Source organism: Macrotis lagotis, chromosome X (assembly GCF_037893015.1).
Source record: "Macrotis lagotis isolate mMagLag1 chromosome X, bilby.v1.9.chrom.fasta, whole genome shotgun sequence".
Taxonomy (NCBI): Eukaryota; Metazoa; Chordata; class Mammalia; order Peramelemorphia; family Peramelidae; genus Macrotis; species Macrotis lagotis.
The window spans coordinates 634,567,766-634,588,453 of NC_133666.1; the positions used below are offsets into that span (position 1 = coordinate 634,567,766).

The following is a 20,688-nucleotide window of genomic DNA, read 5'->3' on the forward strand; positions in this document are numbered from 1 at the left end:
AAAGTGAAGAGATATCTGAAAAGTTTTAAGAGCCCTATATAAATGAAGTCTTTGAGAAGAATCCTCCAATCAAGAGTGTCATCCTTGAATCCTTATTCACACTGTATATTTCTAATCTGTTGCCAAGGCCTGCTGATTTTCCCTTTGCAACATTTCTTAAATACACTCCCTTTTTTAAAATTTTTTTTTTATTTTTCAAGGCAGTGGGGGCCGGTGCTCTATCCACTGCTCCACCTAGCCGCTCCCACTCCCTTCTTTCCTCTGACACTGCCACCATTCTGATACAGGTCTTCATCAACTTATATCAACAATAACTTGATTATAGCAACAACTGCTGACAGATCTACTGACCTCAGTCTTTTCTCCACTCCAATCCATTTTTCTTGTATATTAAGTTTTTTTTAAATTTATTTTTGGCAATGGGGTTAAGAGCGACTTGCCCAACATCACACAGCTAGGCAATAAGTGTCTGAAGAGCAATTTGAACTTCGGTCCTCCTGACTCCAGGGCTGGTACTCTATGTACTGTGCCATCTAAGCTGCCCCCTCCAATCCATTTTTCCACTTGACTGTCAAAGTAATAAAGCATTGATCTGATCATGTCACCTCCTTCCCACCTCTTACTCAGTAAATTCCCATTAACTCCCTATTACCTAATTTGAAAAAAATCTGTTTACTTCACAAACTATTTGATTCAATGACACAGGCTCTTTGTTGTTCCTTGCACACAACATTCCATCTTCCAACTTTAAACATTTTCACTGGCAGTTCTTGCTTAGAACACTCTCCTTCCTCAATTGTGGGTCCTTTTTTTTCTGACTTATTTCAAATCTTAGCTCAGGGTTTTACCTTCTATAAGAAGTCTTTCTCAGCTCTTAATCTTTTTTTTTTTTTGCAAGGAAATAGAGTTAAGTGGCTTCCCCAAGGCCACACAACTAGGTAATTATTAAGTGTCTGAGGTCAGATTTGAACTCGGGTACTCCTGACTCCAGGTCCAGTGCTTTGTCCAGTGCTTTATCCACTGCGTCACCTAGCCACCCCTCAGCCCTTAATCTTAATGCCTTTACTCCCAAGTGTATTCCAGTTTATCCTACATATATCTTGTTTGTACATATGTATTTGCATGCTTTCTCACTCAGTAGACTGTGAGCTCCATGAGGGCTGGGACTATTTTTACCTTTTGACATGAGACATTTTTTTTCATGTTTGCAAAGTACTTTTTTTTTTCATTTATTGAATATTTTATTTATTTTTCCAATTACATGCAATGGTAATTTTAAACAATCATTTTTTGGCAAAGTTTTAAGTTTTACATTTTTTCCCCCTCTCCTCTCCCCTGACAGAAAGTAATCTAATGTAAAACTATGCTAGACATAGATCCATATCAATATATCGACTCTTAAATTCTTGTGAATTGTTGACTATTGATTTTATGTCAAGTTTACCACCATGCCTCCAGTTACCCAGAATTTCAAAATTAGAATTATCCTTAACATCTCACTCTCCAATTCCATGTATCTAGTTATTTGCCCAATACTTTTCTTTTTTAAATAAAACTTTAGTTTTTCATTTAGCATAAATATGTTTCCTCCTCTTTCCCCATTCTCCTAGTTGAGACTAAAAGAAAAACAAAACCCTGTTACAAGTCAAATTCAAGGAAAACAAATTTTTGCACTAATCATACATATATATCTATATACCAACACACTTCTGTGTGTGTGTGTGTGTGTGTGTGTGTGTGTGTGTGTGTGTATAAATAGATAGAAATACATGAGTGTGTAATGCATCTTTCAATCTGCATGAGACTTTTACTTTTCTGTGAGAAGGTTGGTAGCATGTTTCATAATTAATCTTCTGGGAGTATGATTAGTCCTTACATTGATCAGAGTTTCTAATTCTTTCAGTCATTTGTCTTTATTGTTGTCAGTAGTTCTGTTTACTTCACTCTGTCATTTCACACAAGTCTTTCCAGATTTCTCTGAAACCACCTTTTTTATAGCATAATAGTATTCTATTTATATAACGAATTTGTTTAGTCAATCCTCTGTTGATGAATACTCCCCCAGATTCCAATATTTTGCCACCTAAAGAGCTTTCCCTTAATCCTCCTTTCTTATTCCCCCTTTCTCCTCTTTGTCTTTTGTATATCCTTATTGCGTGAAATATAGTTCTGTACTCTATAGTATGTCTTTTCTTTCTTCCTTTGATTTCTATGAGACCAAGATTCAACTAAGGTTTCTCTATCCTTATACCTTAATGGCGTAAACTTGTGCACTTTGATTATTTGAGGAAATTTCCCCAACCTTCGTTTCCCTTATCCTCTTGTTTATTATTCTTTCCTCTCTTTCCTTTTTCTTTTAAAACCATCAGGACATAACTGAAGTACTCCCAGCCCCTTTGTCTAATTAGACTTTGTGACCCCTAATAATGATGGGGTGCAGAGTGGGCATATGTATCATCTCCTTATATTGTAGTTTATCCTTGTTCTTTTTGTAGTCTAGACAGAATTTATCTTTTAAAAAAATGTTTCTTTTAACTTATGTGGTAGAACTTCAAAGTTTCTATTCCCTGATCTTTTATTCAGTAGTGATTAGAGGCTCTCTATTTCTTTCCCCTGTAGCAATATAGTTAGTTTTACTGGGTAAGTTAATTTTTATTATAATCCTATATCTTTTGCTTTCTGGGCACTCCAAATTCTCTGCTCCTTTATGGTGATGTCTGCTAAAATCATGTGTGATCTTGACTGTGGATCCTCAATATTAGAATTCTTTTTTTTTCTTTTTTTAAGGTTTTTGCAAGGCCACAGTGGGGTTAAGTGGCTTGCCCGAGGCCACACGGCTAGGTAATTATTAAGTGTCTGAGACCGGATTTGAACCCAGGTACTCCTGACTCCAGGGCCGGTGCTTTATCCACTGCGCCACCTAGCCGCCCCTAATTAGAATTGTTTCTTTCTGGCTTCTTGAAGTATTTTTTCTTTGACTTCGATGCTCTGGATTTTAGATATAATTTTCCTTTACATTTGAGATTTCTTTAAATACATTGGAATAGGGGGCGGCTAGGTGGCGCAGTGGATAAAGCACCGGCCCTGGAGTCAGGAGTACCTGGGTTCAAATCCGGTCTCAGACACTTAATAATTACCTAGCCGTGTGGCCTCGGGCAAGCCACTTAACCCCACTGTGGCCTTGCAAAAACCTTAAAAAAAAAATAAATACATTGGAATGAACAAAGAAAAATCTATTGTAACAATATCATGAGCTGAATGAATTCGTTTGATCATTTAGTATATGCTTATTTAATATTTGCATTGTGTAGGGCACTGGGTTAAGTAGTATAAGGAGACACTAGAAAGGAAGAAAGCTTATAGGTAGATTACCTGATGGAAACTCTGGATGTAAATTGCTTTGTGGTTGACTTTGGGATGCAAATGAAAATGAAATGTAAGACAGTTTTCTGAGCTTCATAAGTTTTTTCTGTCTGTCAGTTTGATGAGAGTGTGTTGTGGCAGCTAAAAAAATATGATCTCAGGCTGCAATAAGATAGGGATTGATTCAGGAATATGGAGATATATTTTAGTCCTTTGCATGGTCAAACCATCTCTGGAATATTGTTTTCATTTCATAGTTTACAAAATACATTGAGAGTGTTTTGACAAGGACCTGAGTCTGTGTCATGTAATACATAAGTTGAAAGAACTGGGGACATTTAGCCTATAGAAAAGAGGATTCTTGGTGGATGGGATAGCTGTCTTGAAAGTATTTGAAAGGTTCTCATGTGCAAGGATTTGACTTGTTCTTTTAGCGCCCATAGGACATAAGGAGTACTCCTTCAAAGTTACAAAGAGGTAAATTTAGACTTGATGTCAAGAAAAATTTCCTAACATTTAGAACTGTCCAAAAGTAGAATGAATATCTCAAGAGATATTTGTCCTTCCTCCTATCTCTCATTGGCAGTCATCAAGCCACAGGCATTAGGCACATTATAGAACTTCTAAGAGAGGACTAAATGGATCCCTTGCAACTCTAAAATTCTATAGTAATTTGTGAGATCACTGAAAGCATAGATTTTTTAAAGCTAATGAACTCATACTCCACTTTGATTTCATTCATCCTCCTCTCTTTCAGGATGGGATGAAGTAATTAAACTTTGGGTAGGTATTTGGGATTCAATCAGGCATTTATAAAGTACCAAACTCTAGGCAACTAAGATAAAAAAACAAACAACTCTTCTCTCAAGTATATTCTGTTGAAGAAAAAAATTTACATATAAAATATGTACCCCCCCATTCTTATTGCAAGGCTGGATCCCCAAAGAGCTGATGGAAGCTTCTCCATCAACCTCCTTGAGAGGTTGGGAGTATCTAATTCACTTGCTTTTGAGCCCTACTAATGTGTTTCCCACCTAGATTATCATCATTCACTTGAGTAAGAATATTTGGTACAAAACAGCCTAAAAAAGTCTGAGATAGACTTTCCCACAAGTATATATGGACTCCAAAGGAAGGTGGGCTTATGTGGAGGGAATGTAAACATAGGGTTACTGATTATTGGAAATCTTTCACCCTTTGTAGAATTCTCACAAAATTCCCATTAGCTATAGTGCTGTTTTCTTCTGAGTTCCTTTTAGAGTCCTGAAACTGCCTCTCTTCAATGTATCAACTCCTAATGTAGGTGTTAGTTTTTAGCTTTGCTGTTCTGGAATCACTGTTAGAGTGCTCGTGGGAAGTGTAAGTTATTTTAGCTCTTCAAAGTTCACAAGATAGTGCTCTGATCAAAGAAATAAAGGTTCTAGTCTCCCTTCTCAGGGCATTGGCTGAAGTTGCTTAACTTTTTGATTGATTCACCAATTGTAATAATTGAGTTTTTAAAAAAAAATTTTTTTGACATGGCAATCTGGGTTAAGTGACTTGACTTGTCCAGGGTCAGGGTTGGTATAATCACTGATTTTTGAATTAATGTACTGTTTTTATCCAAGCCCCACAAGGATGTTCCAATGTATTTCCTATTTATCATCATTTCATCCAGTGACAAGAAGTGTTGAGTCTCACTTCTAGAGTCCCTCAATCTTCCCCAGGCAAGCATTGGAGGAGTGGGAGACAAGGATGACAAAGGATACAAGTGCTCCATCAAGATCTCCAAGTGCTCTGTTTATTTACCAAAACACCAGTGCTTAAATACTGCCTCACCCCCCAGTCTTTAATTCACTCTCACTCCATGGCACTTAGTAAGATAAGACTCTGGTGCTCAAGGACACCAGGTGAAGATAGTTACAATGCTCCCATACAAAACAATCACTAACACAGAAGCAATTTGCTTCTTACAAATTGATAAAGGCATTTTGGTACTTAGTTTAATAACATTAATTGATTGATACATTAATTCAACCCATACTTTTGTATATTGATGAGGCCCAGAGAGGTGAGGTGATTCAACCGCAATTACAGGAGTAGTGAATTGCAAAACTGAGATTCAAATTTGTGTTCTGATTCAAATTCTCTTTTTATTGTACTACATTCTTCTTCCTCACAAGCTTTTTCACTTTGCCAGATTTGAAATATAAGGACTTAATAGTGTGGATCAGAGACATCAAACTTACACTTCAAAATTTCCAGGGAGGTCTACAACATTATATAGACATACATACATATATACATATGTATAATACAATATAGATAATGTTAATTTATGGTTTCCTGGGTCATTATGTGGCAGCAGGAGTTTATTTTTCCTTGATACCTCTTATGTAGAGCATACCATCTGAAAGTGATGTTTTATTATATAGTCCAACCTTCTCAATTAACAGATGAGAAAATGAGGCCCAGAGAAGCAAGGCTTCAAGGTCTTTCAAGTAATGAGTGGCAGAGATGGGGCTGAAATCCACCTCCTCTGACAGCAAATACATTTTCTTTCCTACAACAATTTGAAGTGTTTGAATTTAGGATTAAAAGATGGTTAAAGATCAGAGCTGGTAGCTTCCTTTTTCTTCCTTCTTTTGATGACTTTGTTATATGACAAATTATTTTCTTTTTCTTGAGTTATTCCTTGCATTCCCTTCTAGATGATTAGCCTTCAAGAAGCAATTTATAAAAAACAGGAAAAAATGCTTACAAATGCTCCTATTAAATACAGCATAATAAAACATCAATTTAAAATCTAAGGATTTGGGGAAATTGATTTATGATAGCTTTATTTACTGTGTTTATTAAATAAGAATAGAATAACTACTTATTTAGGGGAGGAATAGTAGCTTATAGGATTATAAAATCATAAATCATAGAACTGGGAAGGATGTCTGAGTCACAGAGTAAGTGACTTGACCAAGGTCACCCAGGTGGTAAGTGTCTAAGGCAGGATTTGAACCCAAGGTTTACTGATTCCAAGTTCAGTGTTCTATTCAGTTATCCTTAATTAAATTTAGATTAACCAATATTTGTTTATTGTGTTATGGTATTATTAAGGTCTAAGATTTGGGACTTTATTTGTACTAAAATTGCTTTCCTATTTATACATTTGAGGGAATCTTTGATAAGAGTAATAGTAGGGAGAAGGTAAACTTTATTTGCAATGAACTTCATCTTACCATTTTGCAACTGACTGAAAGATGTAGAGAATATAAGACCCCATTGTGGTTATTGTTTGTTAATTATTTGTTATCAAAAATGCATACAAAATAAAGAAGATTAAAAGAGAACATAGATAAATAGGGTGGTATTGGAACTACACTGTTAGAATTTACCCCTCTCCCAAATTCTATGTATTACATTAAAAAAAAACCACCCAAATGATATAAAAAGGAAATTCACAGTTTCTATAGCTTTATAATATATGAATATATGACATGTGTTTGCATAATATATGTATTTAAACAGTATTTGTATATTTTATGTACATTTATTCTTATGTAGAAGACAAGAGTCACATGGTATGTGTGATCAATGAAAAGTATAAAAAATACTATATACATATTTATGTATGCTTTGATTGAAACACCACCTTACACCTCCTTGAAGGCTCTCTTTTGACAAAATGCCTTCTGTCTTTGTGTCAAAATCGTTCATTATTTCTTGAAAGATATAATAGCAGAAAAAGCTTTGTTCATTGAACCTCTGATCATAAACATCAGATGAGGCATAGAAGGGGATGATATGGCGCTTGCTAAAAGATATTTGCTACTGTGAAGGAAGAGATCCAGCAGAGTCTCAAGTTTAAAAGAAATTCTCTGTGAATGATGAGGTATTCCTAGCTATACTTTTTGTGTGATACAATGTTCTGGTGTTGGAGCAGAAATATAACCCCTCAGAAGAGGTTAGCCTTATTATCCCCCATGAAAGACTAAGTGAATGAAGAATGTTTATTGCCTTAATGCTGACATTTTAATGGTGGACAGCCATAAGTATCTGTCTGGGATATTCAGTACAGGGGACATTGAATGGGACTGGACCCAGAATTAAATAGGAAATGATAAAGCTGCTTTCAATACCCCAGGCTTTTAAAAATTAAGACTTGTATTTTTATACTTGTATTCTATTAGTGTTTTATGGCTGAGAGACATGGAAAACAATGATCTTCAAAGAACTGAAAATTAATATCACATGGAAAACAATGAATAAGCATGTATGAACAATCAAGAGTATTGAGTAGAAATAAAAGATGCCATTAGAAAAATGTATAAGGAAACAGAGAAGATAGATTGGTTATATGGTGAGGTATGATAGATGCTGATCATAAGAAATTAGGAGAAATTGGAGAAAGCCTACAGTACATTTGATAGTTACCCTTTGTTGAACTTAAGGGAGAACATGGACAATAGTTACACAAGTTGCATAGGCATGACTGTGTTGCAATCTATTTTTGAGAGAACATCAAAGTTAATGAAAATGAATCTGTTTAAATGTTTCAGTAATCTACTTTTATTTTTCCTTTAAAAAATATGAACTTAACCTACAACAGTGAAGATGAGCACTTCCATATATGTATAGTAGATGTGAAAAAGAGGATTGTATATGAAACTATAAATCTTCATTGTGTACAGTTTGTGGGATAATTCCTTTCAAATTGCCATGACTTTAAATACTTGAAGGTCTATTACATAAGACTCAGTTCAACAAAAAAATTTTAAGAACTTTTATTCAAAGCACCAGTGCTAGATATTGGAACAAAATAGTTCCTGCCCTCAGGGAGTTTGCATTGTCATTTATGCAAATCAGTAAGTACAAAGTATGTTTCAAGTAATACAACTCGTAGTCAAGCATCTCAAGCTCTGGGCTTAGACCAAGTTCTGTACTTGGGACTACATTCTAAATGACATGTTTTTGACTCATTTGCCTTCTTGCAGAGTTCTCCTTGGGGATCTCAAAATAGAACTCTTGTCTAAATTACTGCAAATTTGGGTAAAAGTTCCAGCTCTTGTCCAAGCACTCAGGAAAATAGTACCTATTAAATATAAATAGCATTTATTTGATCCCATAGAAAATGCAGGTAATGCAAAGGATCTCCAAAGCACCTCTAAACAGTATGGTATGTGGAACTACATATATGTCCTGTATAGTAAATAGAGGGAGGTAGGATTCTTACTTTCTAATTAATCCCACCTTCTCCTTAGGGACCTATACAGCCCTTGAGCTATATGATTATCACTATGTGATTTGAATTCCTTTTGGACAACAAATAAATTTGAGACTATTAGGTCTTTCCAGCAACCCTTACCTCTTTACCCCAGCCAGTTCTGCTGAGTCCCACCTTCATCCCCAGGACCTATCCAGGCTTCCAGGTTTACATAATTAGGCTAAAGGATAGAATTCTCCTATCTGCAAGGGGAAATAAACTTGGGATTGCTACAGAGGTCCTCTTCATATTTCAACAGTTCCCCTTTTAACTCCATATATATCCTTTAGTCTTATGGTTCAACCCTAGATGATCCCTTCAGAAAGAAACAAACCAGTAGCTAGAGAGGCAACCTCTCCCAATGAACTTGTACTGTCTGTTTTGTGGAGATCGAAGGCCACATGCTAGATTTTTAGTCAAAGGACTTTTGATTATCCTTCAGATGAATGGGGTTCAGGGACTCCACTCTCACCAATTGGCTACATTGTAACTTTCTCCAAAACTGCTATCTCTCAAGCTGAGATACCATGCCACTGCCTCTCTTACAGAAAGGAACAAGAATTCAATACCTAGGAATTTTCTTGGGACCACAGTAGGCCACAATATTGCTTCTTACTGCTATCTTTCAGTCCATGTGGAGAGTGGGATCCAACTACATCTTTGCAGCAACTCACATCAATCTTTCCAGGATTTTGCAATTGAATTGCCTTTTCCGTTAGTTTTTCTTTCCTTCCATTGAAGGAAGGAGCAATTCATTCAAATTTTATGTAAACTGGAGACATCCGACCAAGATGGTGGAGAGAAGACAGGCACAGTTCTAAAGTCTCCTGATCTTTCCCCATCTATCATATGAAACAAACCTCTTAACAGAAATCGACCCACAAAACCCAGAAAGAAAAGCCAGGAGAAAGAACATCTACCTCAGCATTTGTCTCCTGCAGCAGCACTGGATGAATTCAGTCAGGTGAGTCTGGGTGTGGAGGGCGGTTCAGCCCAGGATCAGCCAGATTGGTGGCTGAATTGGAGCCAGGAATCTGGGGGCCCGAGAGCCAGACCTGCTGGATCAGCAGTGGGGCTGGATGGCTGGGGATTGAGTCAACTAGGGAGCAGAGGCGCGCTGACCCCATGTGGAGAGTGGATGGAGGATTACTCTGCTCTATTTGGCCCAAAGGGTGGCCAGCTGGTTGAACAAGAAGTTGAAGAGGAATGAATATATTTCACCTCAAGGAAATATCCCTGAGAAGTAGTATACCAGAGGTACTGCCTTGTAAAGAATTAAGTTCCTCATCATTGAAGATCTTTCAAGTAGCAACAGAATGACTTTTGTCAGAGTCGTAGAGGATATTCCTCCTAAGGGATTGGTTAGACTAGATAGGTGAAATCTCTTCTGATTCTGAATTAAAGAATTTTAGCAATACCTGAGCCCAAACCATACTTGAACAGGGACTTGTAAAATCTATTAATCCCTTCTCATAATAATGTTTTTAAATGCTTTAAATAAAATATACAGAAATGCAAAGGAAAGAAACATTAGTGAAAATAAAGATATAATATTTTTTCCCATCCAAATTCACACTTTGGAAGTATTCTCTGGTCCTGAGGTTTTTCTTTCTGATTAGATGATTCCTCCCCAAACTTCCAAACTTCCATGGCTGCTCAAGCCAGCCATGTCTTTATTCCTCTCTAGGCTGCACCCCCGACTTCCTTCACAGGTACTTTTGTTCCTTCACCCGTCACATCATCTTCCATCTTTTGAATTGGGTATTTCTGGTGCTTAGCACAGAACCTGGCAGACAATAAGCTTTTTTTTTTAAGATTTTTTTTCAAGGCAATGGGGTTAAAGTGGCTTGCCCAAGGCCACATGGCTAGGTAATTATTAAGTGTCTGAGGTCAGATTTGAACCCAGGTACTCCTGACTCCAAGACCGGTGCTCTATTCACTGTGCCACCTAGCCACTCTGACAATAAGATCTTAATAAATGCTTATTGACTGAGTAATTTACTGATCTCTTGAAATCTATTCACCATGGACGTAAGATTAAAGAGTCTCTCTTCTACAGCATAGTAGATAAGAGACTCCATGAGTCATCTTTGCTTTTTAAAAAATCAAATCTACAAAGTTTTCTCTTGGCGTTGGTAGAAGAGGTACAGTATAACTAAAGGGAATATTGGCTATGTTGTTCAGGAAAAAAGTTCATATTGATATAGCATATAAATGTTTTTTCATTAGAAGACTATGTGTAATGGAAAAATTCCATACTGAGAAGCAGGAGAACTAGGTTCTAGTTCTGGCTTTGTGGCTAATTTACTGGATGATACTGGGCAAATCATTTAACCTCTTTGATCCTGAGTTTTCTAATCTGTAAAGTAGGATAATGCTACCATAATATTACCTTCCACTTCAAAGAAATTTGTGAGGTTCAAATGTGATAATGGGATATAGAATCCTCTACAAACATCTAGAAGTGATAGGATCATGGTATAAATGTTCAGGTTAGAAGGAGTTTAAGACTTTCTCAGCCTACGCCTTTCATTTTATAGATGAAGAAATTAAAGCTCAGGTGGAATGACGTAAGTTTTTGGTATTGATATTCAAATCCATATCTTCTGACTTCTTACAAGACAATCTCTCTTTTCACTATATTAGTGAATATAATTTCGCTTTTCACTATATAGTCATTTTTTTCATTAGACTTAGTGATTTCCTTTTGGAAAGTACTCTCAGTACTCTCATGTATTTAGTTAAGCAATAATTATCTATATTATGGAATATATAGAAAGTTCTAAGCCAGGGTTACTAGATGTATTATAGTGATTAACACCATTTCTTCTCTGGAAACTCATATTTTAGCTGAAAAGTGTTGTTAGTATCTTTCATAATAAAACTTTAGATCAATGGATGGTTTTGTGTATATATGATATAATCTAGGTAAATATGTATAACATAATACTTAATGCCTAAATTGTTTGGGATCCAAATTCTCTTTTCCCAATAGTTTATAGAGGTACTGCTTTTGTGAGAGGTGAAAGCATAACAGATAAGAGGTTGTTTTGCTTCAATAGATAGTTCTATTTTCACTGTAGAATTGTTTTTTAATGTTGTCTAAGCACCATGGCTTTATTTAAGAGCTTGATTGGGAGCATTTGTGAAGGATACAAAACAATACCTTAATAAATAAGTATGTTAATAAACATTTGGAAATACAAATTTTTTAAAGTGTCAAAGTAAAATAAAAAAAATCAATGATTGGCGTTGTTATCATTAATTACTCTGTCTTAATTCTCTATCATTCCGTGTATCCTATCAGTTGCCAAGGCCTATAATTCCTACCTTTGTGTGTTTCTCACCTCTAATGACTTTCTAAACTTGCTATAATAACAATCTTAATGTTTTTGTTCAATTATTTCAGTCATGTCCAACTATTCATGAGCCCATTTGGAATTTTCTTGGTAGAGATACTAGAGTATTTTGCCCTTTCCTTTTCCAGTTCATTTTACAAATGGAAAAACTGAGGTAAACAGGGTTAAGTGACTTGCCCAGAGACACATAGGTAGTAAGTGTCTGGGACTGGATTTGAGTCAGGTCTTCTTGACTCAAGGCCTCAGCACTCTATTCATTATACCTTCTAGTTTCTCTAATCCTATTTCAGCCCCTAATTACTTTTTAAGTACTATTATATATTGGCCTGGGACAGCTAGATTGTGTGCAGTTGATAGAGCACTGATCTTGGAATAAAACCAGGAATTTGTTCCAACCTCAGATACTTGACTCTAGCTGTGTGACCTCAGGCAAGTCACTTGACCTTGATTGCCCTGTAATTCAGGGCTATCAGTCCTGATTCATATCTGGTCACTGTATCCAGATGGCTCTGGAGGAGAAAGTGAACCTGGTGATTTAGCACAGTACTTCTTCACTCTATTCCAATTCATGTGCTTATCATGGCATCCCCTTCCAGATGTCATGATCTTCAGGAATGAAGGACAAACATATTGACCTAACTGGTTTTCTTCTCTCCATTTTCTCACTCTTTGCCAGTACATCTTCCAAACACTGCCTGAGTAATATTCCTAAAGAAGTACAATGATTGTGTTTTCCTTTAATCAGAATTCATACTACTTGATCATCCTTTTATCATTTTCTCTATCACATATTTGATATTTTAGCCATTTGTATTCCACCCTCTCTCTTTCTATGCCAATGCTTATATCATGCTCTACCCCTGGTCCTCTAGTCTTCTTCTAGTCCTTCTTTGTAGGCTTAACACAGATGCTGCCTTCTTCTTAAGTGAAACTGGTCTCCCCTCCTCAGAACTGTTAGAGCACTTTGTCTAGATTTCTCTTTTGCACTTTTGCATCTAGAACACTTTCTCTAGTTATCTCATTCTCTATCATGTTTGTGTATACTTGTCCATGCCTCCATTAGATTGTAAGCTCTTGAGAAGCCCCTTTGACATACCTGTCTTCACATCTTCAGTGGTAATACCTTGTTCATAGGTGCTTAATAGATGTTGAATTGAATACTAAGAGAGAATAGTCTGTGTAACTTTTGCATGTTTTCTTATATGGGTTTCAATATTTTAATTCATGTAAGCATTCTTTTCATTGTTAGGGTTATGATATGATTCATATGATAGGCTTTTAAGTAAGTATGTTCTCATAGTTTTTGTCTCTTACAACTCATATTTCAGTTTAACTCATTATATAATCAAGTTGCTCTTCTGTAAACAGTATATACTGTTCTGATGTTTCTACAATCCCAGGGCTCTTCAGGGCACTATCCAACTACTGTGGGCAGAAGGGTTTTATTATTAAAATTAAACTTACTGTGCAAAGAAAAGTTCCTTGATTTTTAAGAAAAACATAATTAGTAATTAGATTCAAGTTTAAATAATAAAGCAAAAATACAATGTAAATGAATTTTGTGCTTTGAACTGGAACTCATATTTAAACCTTTACACTAACCTGGTGGATTCTTCTGTGTTTACTTTGGTTCTAGCACTCAGCCTGCTACTGCTTATTCTCACTCAAGCACTGCAACAAATTATTCAGTCCAGCCAAGTCCTGGAGTGTCCCAGGCTGTGACCCCATCATATGCCCCTACAACCCCGACGCCCCGGCAAATCTCAGTGGGTTTTGGTGGATACCAGACCCACTCAGGTCAGGACTACAGTTACAGCACTCGTCAGCAGGAACAAATCTCGCAGTCTACCACAACACCAAATTACCAGGTATTAGATTCAAAAGGGCTTCTGAAACCTTTCTTTGACAGCTAACTTACTATATTGATATGAGTACATGGTACCTTCAGATATAGGTCATATGTCATTATAAAGCTCTTTTTGAAACAAAAAATACAGATAGATATACCTGGAAAATTATGTAAAATAATTACATAATTTTTTATTCAAAATTTTTAAATTATTTACTAAGAATTTTTTTTAAAAATATTTTTTTAAAAAAATTATAATATATGAGATTCTATTGCTGGAGGGGATCTCAGAGATAATTGATTCCAGCTCTCTTTATTTCCTGATTGAGTTAATCATAGTTTATAGAGGTAAAATGACTTACTCCTCTAGCTCCTCTAGCAAGCTAAATGTGGAGCACAGACTAGGACCCAGGACTCATGCTCTATCAGTCTAATGTTTCTTTCATTGCTTTACTTTTTATTGATTTTTATCACTTTTTGTCACAAAGATTGAGCAGTAAAGATAAAAATGAACAGAAACTTAAAAGACTATCTAAAACTTTGAGTTTTAGATAGCTTAATCTGACTAGTGTTTTACATTTGGGATAATATCACAAAGATTGAGCAGTAAAGATAAAAATGAACAGAAACTTAAAGACTATCCAAAACTTTGAGTTTTAGATAGCTTAATCTGACTTAGTGTTTTACGTTTGGGATAATATAGTACTTTGGGGAAAATCTAGTTTTTTTGTCTTGATTTGCAAATAGCATCAATAACATTTTGTAACATGGCAGAGGAGATAATAAATGGCAGAACTGGACTTCAGCTCTCTAGATTCCCTCCCCTCATACTTGTGTGTATTTGTAGAGTTTTTATTTTTATAGCAGGGGTTGACAACTTCTTAGACTCAAGCAAGTAAACTGAGCCGGGTCAGTGGGTTCCAGGACTAGGCTTAGGATTGGAAAGAAGTAAGGGGAAAGATAGAAAGTGGTAGATAAAAATGGTAGAGAAGGATAGAGTATGAATGTCCCTTGGGGTGATTGGGGTTCGAGCCCTCGGATTAAGCAGATAACTTATTTCTTTGTTACATTTTTTTTTCAGGGTAAGGACAGTGTATATATGTGTATTAACTAGTTGATCAGCAATCAATATGAAGCACCTACTTTGTATTGGTCACTGGAAATACAAATACCAAGAATGAAATTATATTTGCTCACAAGAGGCTCACAGTTTAACAGGGTGCTTTGTATCTATCATTGTCTTAAATTAATTATCAGTCCTCTCCCCTGTCCTCATATCAGAGCCTGATCAGAACCCAACTAAGGGAACCTTCTTCATCCCTGGCAGTAAAGTTCTCCCTCCAGGGTCCATCCATTCACTTCCATTTAAGTTAAATGGAAGAGTTGGACAATTTGACTCCAGGTACTATTTATGGACTCAAAGTATCAGAGGAATACCTACCTTACTTATTCTATCACCATTATGGCTACATTTAGAGAATGACTTTGGGAAAACAAGTGAGGCACGTCTTGGAACCAATATGGTATATCAACATAAGTAACTGCCCTGTACTACTTCGAAAGTATGAGCTTTTATGAGCAAACTGATAATTGGATTTATCAGTCTGTCAAGAATGTTTATTGGACTATGTGCAAGGTACTTCTGTCTGATATGAAAGAGATGAAAAAAGTGTAGGATAGGCTCAGCTCCCAAGATCCTGTCCAAAAAACTCCATCCTAGCCCTCTTGGCTGTTTTGTGGATTAGGTGAAAGCAGTGTGTGTCTGGGGGAGTCCGAGGACTTCTGGAGAGACTTCTGTTGCTTAGTGACCTTGTGACCTAATCACCCCCCATTTCTAAACCATAGTTTACTTTTAAGTTGAAGCTCTTAGACTGATTATCTTTCATCCAATTTAGCTAAGGCATTCAAAGATTTTGTCATTCTCCAGATTAGATCCTGTCCCCTAAAACATTGCTATATATATTTCAAACTTGACATATTTTCAAGTTTATCCTATGATGTTTTTACAATAGAACAAAAGAATGTGAAATGTCTCACTGTATCTTCACATCACCTTGCATTGTATAGTAGTCTAGAAACAATGTAGTGAAATGTCAAATGCAGTCAGCAGCAGAAAGAATTTGACCATAACTTCCCCAGGTTCAGTGGCCAATGATTTGGGCTTAGGGCAGCTTGATACAGTGGAGTAAACAATTGAATTTAAACTGGATTCAGAACCTGACTCTGCTACGTACTACCTCTGTGATCATGGATAAGTCCCTTCCCCTCTTTGGGCCTTCCTCTCTAAAATGAGAGGGTTAGACAATATGATCATTAAGGCTCTTTCTTGATCCAAATGTTATGCTCTCAGTAATGGGCTAGTTCTCAAACTTTTGGAAATTATAGAATCTTCTGCAGTGATTTTGATATTCTTGAACTTTTCCTCCTGGTATGGTAATGGAAACAAACATAAAGGAGTTACCAAATTGATTCTGCTTTTAATGAAAATTGTAGAAATGTCTTGTGAAATCTAAGGATTCCTTTGGACATAGTTTGTACACTACTGCTCAAAATAAATGAACTATCTCCAACTTATTTAAGGAATGGAGTTGCTTTTGATTTCTCTGAAGTCAATTGATCACTAGTGAAAGTGGGTAAAGATTGGAAATTGAAGAAGAGATTTCTCTCTTCTCTTTCTCTCAATTTCTGAGCAAGGGAGAGAATATGGTGGTAGTTTCTTCTCTATGATAAACTAAGGAGCTAGTGGTGCAGTGGATAAAGTTCTAAACCTGGAGTCAAAAGTCCGAATTCAAATCAAGCCCTTATTAACTTACTATCCTGGGCAAGTTACTTAACCTCTGCTTGTCTCAGTTTCCTCAACTGTAAAGTAGAAATAATAATAGCATCTAGCTCCCAGGGTTGTTGTGAGGATCAAGTGAGGTAATATTTTAAAGCACTTGACACAATGCCTAGCACATAATATAAATGTTATTATTAAAGAATTATTAGCAACAGTTTTTCCATGTGTGAATAATCATGATTGATCAAGCAGAAAGTTTTAGTCATTATTGGTATTTTTTTCCTAGTGCTATTTAAAGGACTTGTGTAGTTTGATATATCCTTATTGAACTCCTCCAGAAATGTGTTGTTTTCTAATTTGATATATGAGCAAATACTGGAAACATATTTCTGTGAAGATTCATTTTCTTTGGAAATTCACTAATCACTTCCTGTGGATGCTGTGAAAGGAATTTCTGTTCTAGTGTGGGTTCATAGGATCATATATATATAGACCCTTAGTGATTAAAAAAAGAAACCAAAAAGAAAAAACCAACTCCAAAACATCTCCATTCCTTCACTTGACTTTTGACATGGCTGAGACCCAGAAATGTTAAATGACTCACTTGAGGTCCCAGAGACACAGTGACCATGTGTGGAGGAGAACTCTGGACCCCTGGATTCCAGACTCAGAGCTCTTCTACTATACCATGCTGCAAACCTGTAATTGGATGTGTTGACTTTTACTTATAATGAGAGACAGATTTGCTTCATATTGAATTTGTGCTTCAGATTCTGGTTCTGCAGCTACAACTTGATACCTATATTGCCTTTACCTAAAATGAGCCTCACTTTATTCATATTTATAATGGAGGGGCTAATGTGCTGATTGATCTTTCTAGTTCCTTCTAGCTTTAAAACTTGTACACATAACTACCAACATTTGTGGTAATTGAGGATGAATGACTTGTCCCTCCAACCAGATTGATGACCCTTTAAGTTAGGAACCTAGTCTTATACCAAAAGTAAAATAAGAAATATATGCATTAAGACAAGATTTGAACATTATGATTCCTGTGTTGCTGTCTAGTAGAATAATTGAACCTTCCTTGTAATACATCACTTGACTTATAACAAAATAAATCATCATAAGGGGCGGCTAGGTGGCGCAGTGGATAAAACACCAGCCCTGGAGTCAGGAGTACCTTGGTTCAAATCTGGTCTCAGACAATAATTACCTAGCTGTGTGGCCTTGGGCAAGCCACTTAACCCCGTTTGCCTTGGAAAAAAAAAACCTTAAAAAAAATCATCATAGTGCTTTGTGCATAGATGCTTAATAAATGTTCATTGCTATCAGTAGAATGTGAGCTTCTTGAAGGCAGGAACTTTGTCATTTTATATGTCTGGGATATAGTGTGGTGCTTTTCACATAATAGTTAAAAATAGCTACATGCCTCCCAAACAATGTATTTTCTTCTGACATTTAAAAAAATAATATTTAAAAGTATCCTTTAAAATACCACACCTATTTATGGTATAACCTCAGTTATAATAATAGCTAATATCCATCTAGTACTTTACATATATTATCTCATTTGATCCTCACAACAATTTTGTAGTCAGTACTACTATTATCCCTATTTTATGGATGAAACTGAGAGAGGCTAAATGATTTCTTGAGGATTACACAACTATTAAGTATCTGAGTTAGGATTTGAACTTCCTACCTTACTTACATCTACTTCTAGTTCTGCTTATATCTTTTTGCCTCTCCCATAGTACTTTATATATGGTACTCAAAATGAGAGACAGTATGGCATAGTAGGAAGAACATTGGACTTGGAATCAAAAGACTTTGTTCCAAATCCTAGGTCCTCTACTTACTAGGCATATTGTCTTGGGCAAATCATTTAACATTTTAGTTTCCTCATTTATAAATAGGCAGTAAAAATAATGCTTGTAATATCAGGATTATTATGAGAATTATAAAACAGTTGTTCATCATAGATAACAAATCTATATATAAAAAGATTGTATAATGTGTTTATATATATACACACATAAATGGATTTAATTTAGTCTGAATTAGTCATTTTTAACTGTATATTCAATTGACATTTGCATCTGTTCTTTGAAATATCTTATGCAGGATAGTTACAGTTATGGACGATCCACACCTGCTAGCAACTATGACAATAAACCGTATTACCAGCCTACTTCTACCCATGCTCAGCACACTGCCACAGATTCTTACTATCAATCAGGTGAGTGTTGCTAATGCCAAGCATGTACTTATATAAAAACCATTGAGTGCAAAGAGTAGTGATGGGGGATGCATTCATTTTTTTATCCTATTTGAAAATAAATTCCAGTTACATGTGAAGACAGAAGATGATGTGAATTTCAGGTATTGCATATTATCTCCTAATGTCACAACCAAAGCTTATAGACACAGAATATTAGATAAAATAAAATAAAAAATGGACAAATTAAGAAAATTGTCTCAATGCAGAACCACATGATAAAAAATGCCTCCTCCATATTTAAAAATTCTGAAATTCCTTTATTCTCACTATAACCAACCCTTTGCCTTCCTTGCAAAAACCTACCCTTCACCCACATTGTTACCTTTAATCTCTTGACTACTCAGTGCCCTCTAAGATGTCTCCCCTGCACTAGTAATTTTTCCTCTTTTCCCTATCTTAACCCTTGCATGAAATCTCATTACATCTTGTCTTCCACCTTTGTCATCTCCATTCTCTTACCTATCTTCAATTTCTCCATGTCTTCTGACTCCTGTTCTACCGCCTACAAACATTCCCATGTCTCTCCCATTCTGAAAAAACCCTCACTCCTCTCTCACCTATCTATAGTCCTATATCTCTTCTGCCCTTTGCAGTTAAATCCCTTGAAAAGATTGTCTACAATAAGTACTCGCACTTTTCTCTCCTCACACTCTCCTCTTAATTCATTACAATAAACCTTTTGATCTCATCATTCAACTGAAACTTCTCTCAAGTTACTAATGACCTTTTGATCCAATGATCAATTGCTATTCTCTTTGATCTCTCTGCATGTAGCCTTTGACACTATTGACCACCCTTTTCTTAATATCCTCTTTTCTCTAGGTTTTCATAAAACCCTCTCTCCTGGTTCTTCTCCCACCTATCAGACCAGTCTTCCTGTCTCCTTTGCTGGATCCTCATCTAGATCATGCCCTCTAATTGTAGATAATCCTCAAGATTCTGACCTGGGTACTTCTTTTCTTCCTCTTTACTGCCTTACTTGACCTTATTAACTCCCATAGATTTAATTAACATCTTTATGCTAATGACTCTCTTCCCTGCCCTGATTTCTCTGCTCATCTCCAATTTCACATCTCCAACTACCTTTCAATATCTCCAACTGTATATTCAGTAGACATCTTAAACTCAATATGTCTAAAATAGAATTAAAATTTTCCAAAACCTTTCCTCTTTTTCCTCCTCCTCTGACCTTCCCTATTACTGTAGAAGGCAACAGTATCCTCCCCATCTCTCAGACTCAGGACGCTAGATTCATCCTAGACTTCTTACTATCTCCCACTCCCCATACCCTTTATCTCCTCTGACACTGCCACCACTCTGGTGCTCTTCCTCATCACCTCACTCCTGGATTATTTCATTCTAATCCAACTTCCAATTATCCATAAAATGATTTCTAAACATAACTCTGATCACTGCCACCCATTCCTCCTAGTAAACTCCAGTGGGTCAAATCAAGAATGCTCTGTTTGGCATTCAAAGCCCTTCATAACCTTGCCTCCTCTGACCTTTCCAATCTTTTTATACCTCACTCTCTAATGTGTTATCTTTGAGCAGTGACACTGGGTTCCTGACTGTTCCATGAACAAGAACTTCATCTGCACTTTCTCTGGCTGTCCCCCCATACCTAGAATCCATCTCTTCCATTGTCTGACCCCTCACCTCCTTGGCTTCCTTTAAGTCCCACTTAAAATCCCACCTTCCATAGGAAGCCTTCCCCAACTCTTCTTAATTCCAGTGCCTGCCCACTCTTAATTATTTCCTATTTATCTTATAGACTATTTGCTTTGTATATATATTGTGTGTGTATATAAAAATCCA

General features: G+C 36.2%; 1 protein-coding gene across 4 annotated transcripts in view; it reads left to right on the top strand.

Annotated features, from left to right (window-relative positions):
- Positions 1-20,688, top strand: part of ZFR2 (zinc finger RNA binding protein 2) — a 144,498-nt gene that overhangs the window by 26,510 nt on the left and 97,300 nt on the right. For 3 of the 4 annotated variants that reach the window (XR_012471988.1, XM_074204047.1, XM_074204045.1), the window contains exons 2-3: positions 13,595-13,826; positions 18,714-18,828. Coding sequence is in view for 3 of the 4 variants with exons in the window: in XM_074204047.1 (XP_074060148.1) it covers positions 13,595-13,826; positions 18,714-18,828 (347 nt within the window). In the remaining variant the exon portion in view is untranslated. Of the gene's footprint in view, positions 1-3,202; positions 9,564-13,594; positions 13,827-18,713; positions 18,829-20,688 lie in introns of those variants that run through there. The other variant, XM_074204046.1, reaches the window with a different exon arrangement.